This window comes from Bacillus rossius, chromosome 1 (assembly GCF_032445375.1).
Source record: "Bacillus rossius redtenbacheri isolate Brsri chromosome 1, Brsri_v3, whole genome shotgun sequence".
Classification (NCBI taxonomy): domain Eukaryota; kingdom Metazoa; phylum Arthropoda; class Insecta; order Phasmatodea; family Bacillidae; genus Bacillus; species Bacillus rossius.
In genome coordinates this window covers 266,107,983-266,111,437 of record NC_086330.1, presented here as the reverse complement: position 1 = coordinate 266,111,437, position 3,455 = coordinate 266,107,983, and the positions used below count along the sequence as shown (strand labels likewise).

At 35.0% G+C, this 3,455-nt stretch overlaps 1 protein-coding gene across 1 annotated transcript; it reads left to right on the top strand.

Moving 5' to 3' along the window:
• Positions 1-1,915: 1,915 nt before the first annotated feature.
• Positions 1,916-3,071, top strand: LOC134527569 (uncharacterized). Its single transcript, XM_063360354.1, has 2 exons — positions 1,916-2,009; positions 2,104-3,071. Exons 1-2 carry the CDS (start codon positions 1,916-1,918, stop codon positions 3,069-3,071), a joined length of 1,062 nt encoding a protein of 353 aa, XP_063216424.1.
• Positions 3,072-3,455: the final 384 nt, after the last annotated feature.

Here is a 3,455-nt window from a genome sequence, read left to right as displayed (position 1 = left end):
CATTTTCTGCCCCATAGACTGCCTGTATACAAGTTCTAATCAGGTTTGATTTGGACTGTTGCAGACAGGGTCGATGACAGGGAGAGACTGATGCTCCCATCTCGTGGCCCCCCCCCCCCCCTTTCCTGTTCCGTGGGTCACATTAGAAGAAACATTTCTACTACCCGACGTGATCGTTTTGAAGACCCCGGGTGGTAATGTAAATTCAACATTCCCCCCTACCTAGCTACGAACTATCTTAAGCGGATGACCAACCCACCAGCGACCAGTGTTTTTCTCAAGAAAATGTAAAACGAATAGAACTAATTATCAATGTAATCATCGGATCCATCCAACTTTGGGTGTGAAACTCATAATGCAAATGTTTATATTTCAAACTAAGAATGTAAATTGGTTTAAGTAAGCGCGGGCCGGCCCATTTTCGTTTTTCTTTTGTTTATCTTTGAAAATTGTTAAAACCTTTTGTTTGTATGTAAAATAATGGAAACAAGATAATTCATCAGGGCAAATAAAACAGGGAAACTATAGATCAAGTTAATCGTGTAGTTTTTATTTATTGATTTTAACGATCCCCCAACTTCCTCCTTGCTTGTTACAGGAAGTTCCTAAATTTTGTTTGTTCCCCACCTCGTGTCGCCTCTGGTAAATCAATTTATTTAACTTATTTTTTTTATCCAGCATGTTTCCAAGGCTCTTTTTTAATTAATTCCAAATAATTCTATTTTGAGGCACGAGGGGTGTTACAAGTGTGAATGCATTTGCAGTGTGTGGTTGTTTCTTTTGTGATGTTTATTAATGTGTTCGAAACATGGAAGCTTTCAGTAGAAGTCAGTTACTTATAAATTTAGTACTAAAGGATTCTAATGTAAACAATAATGTTTCACATGAGAGCAAAGAACTAAATAGTGTTAATGAAGATATTATTAATGTATTACCCAAGAGCAGAAGTTGCAGTCTTGTTCCAACACTGGCAGAAAAGGTATGTGTATGGCTACAACACAGAATAATGATTCTATTATTATCAAAGTTAATGCAGTAGTATTATTCATTTCAAAATAATTTGTGTACTACTCTGTGCAGATTAAAACTGTAGCAAAATTAGTGTTTTAACTCAGTATTCTGCGAACTTTCACACTTCAAACTGTGTAATATTGTTGAATGGAAAACTATATAAATACAGTACTCCTAATACTGTTATTATTTCAATGCATTTTTTATCCTGTAATTTTGCATTGTTAACAATATAAATACCATTTTTCATTTAAGACTGCAATTAACATTCATTAACAACATGTTATTTTTGTAGGCTGTGGTTCCAACAATGTTGACCGATGATGATAACAACCCAATGATATTGGACACGATGAGTTTTAACAACATAACCGCCTTATCGCCCATCGATCAAGCAAGTTGCAGTTGGATGTTCCCCACCAGAGATATAGAAAACAAAGTATGTCAGGGTACTAATGAAGGCATTTTTGTCCCACCCGACAGCAGAAGATCCAGCTCTGTTCCAACACTAACCGAACTTAAGGTATGTGTATTGGTGCATTTTGTATATCATTATTAAGTCAATTAATTTGCAATGTGGTGCATTAGTATCAATCATTTCCATTAAAATTTTTAACTACTGTGTGCACTTAAAAAGTGTAGCAAAATAATTGTTTTAGCTGTGTATTTTGCGGACTTTCACGCACCAAAAAAATTTTAAATGGAAACCTTAGTAATAATTATATATTTTTTGTGAAATAATGTTTAAATAACTAAATATACTACAAAATATAAATTTTAATATTATTTGCACTGATAATTTTTATAGTGTTGCTGTTACCATTGTTTAAGTTTATACTGGTATTAACATCTATTAAACTGTCTTTTTTTGTAGGTTGTGGTTCCAACATGGTCTGAAACAGAAATGAATGTTGGAGATGATAACCTGAAGACAGCAGATAATATGGGTGTTAACTACATGACTGCCTTAACACCTACCGATCACGCAAGTTCCAGTTGTACGTTATTTGTGTTTAGTTGTCTTGGTTTTTTATTATTCATATATCTTAAAATATAAGTACTACGTTTGTATGGTTCCTTATATTGTTTCAGATTCTACTGCTCATATGAATGGTTTTTCTACAAGTAGTGATTCATCGTTTACCAAGTTCGTGAAAGAACCAGAAGGGATTGTTGATATTGATGATCCTTCACCATCAACTTATTTAAGCTGGGAAGAAAGCAACACTGCTGAGTTACACTTGTTATCTTCAAGTCCTATTACTGAAATCTTAGGATTTCCAGACCTTCAAGCACATAATGGTCAACCAAATGTTGAAATAAATGACATTCAGGCTCACAGAAATAAATCACTCGTTCCTTACGATGATAGCACTTCTGAAGATGATTTTCCAAAAGAAAAAAACAACCGAGGAAGGAAAAGGATAAGATGCGAAAAAAAATGGAAGAAAAATGTTAGAAAGGCAAGAAGAATCAGTGGCAAAAAATATGTAAGTTGCAAGGGCACAGTAATGGAGGCAAAAATATTAAAGCCTCCTTGCAAGGAAACATGCAGGTTAAAGTGTACACAACGCTTTGACGAAAACAATAGAATACGTATCCACAAGGAATTTTGGGCAGAAGATAGGTCATGGGATTCAAAGCGGCAGTATATCTCTTCTTGTGTAACAGCAAAACCAATTAGAAGATCTAGACCTAGAGACTTCTCAAGAGAGAATGAAAGGACGAAGAGTAACACATATTCCCTCACTATTGACAATAAGAAATTGGTTGTTTGCAAGGTGTTTTTTTTAAATACCCTATGTATCTCAGAAAACTTTGTGAGAACAGCGCAAGCTAAGACATCTGAAGTAGGGATGGTTGTCGCTGACCAACGGGGTAGACATGTTGCAGTGAATAAAACACCCGAAGAGATTGTCAATGACATTAAGAGACACATTCGTCAATATCCTGCATACGAAAGTCATTATGGTAGGGAAAGAACATCCAAAAAGTATTTGGGAAGTCATTTGAATATTTCTAAAATGTATTCTTTAATGTTGAAGAAGGCAAGGAATTAGGAAGAGAGTGCGGGAAAGAATGGCTGTTCAGATGGATCTTCAATGAAGATTTTAATCTTGCCTTCCATTTACCAGATGTAGATACGTGTGATATGTGTGACCGATATTTGTGTCTACTTAAGAATACTTCAAGTGAAGAGGAAATAAATGAAATAAAAGAAAAACAAAAGAAGCACATAGATGAAGCTAGTTTGAGATACAAGTTAAAAAGTGAGGACAAAGTAAATTCTACAGAAAGTTGCAAGCACAAAACGATCATGGCGGACCTTCAGAAGTGCTTACCTACTCCCTATTTGACGAATTCTCAAAGTTTTTATCTAAGGAAGCTCTGGACTTTAAATTATACGATAACGGATCCAACTTCGAAGGAGACTTGGTGTATGG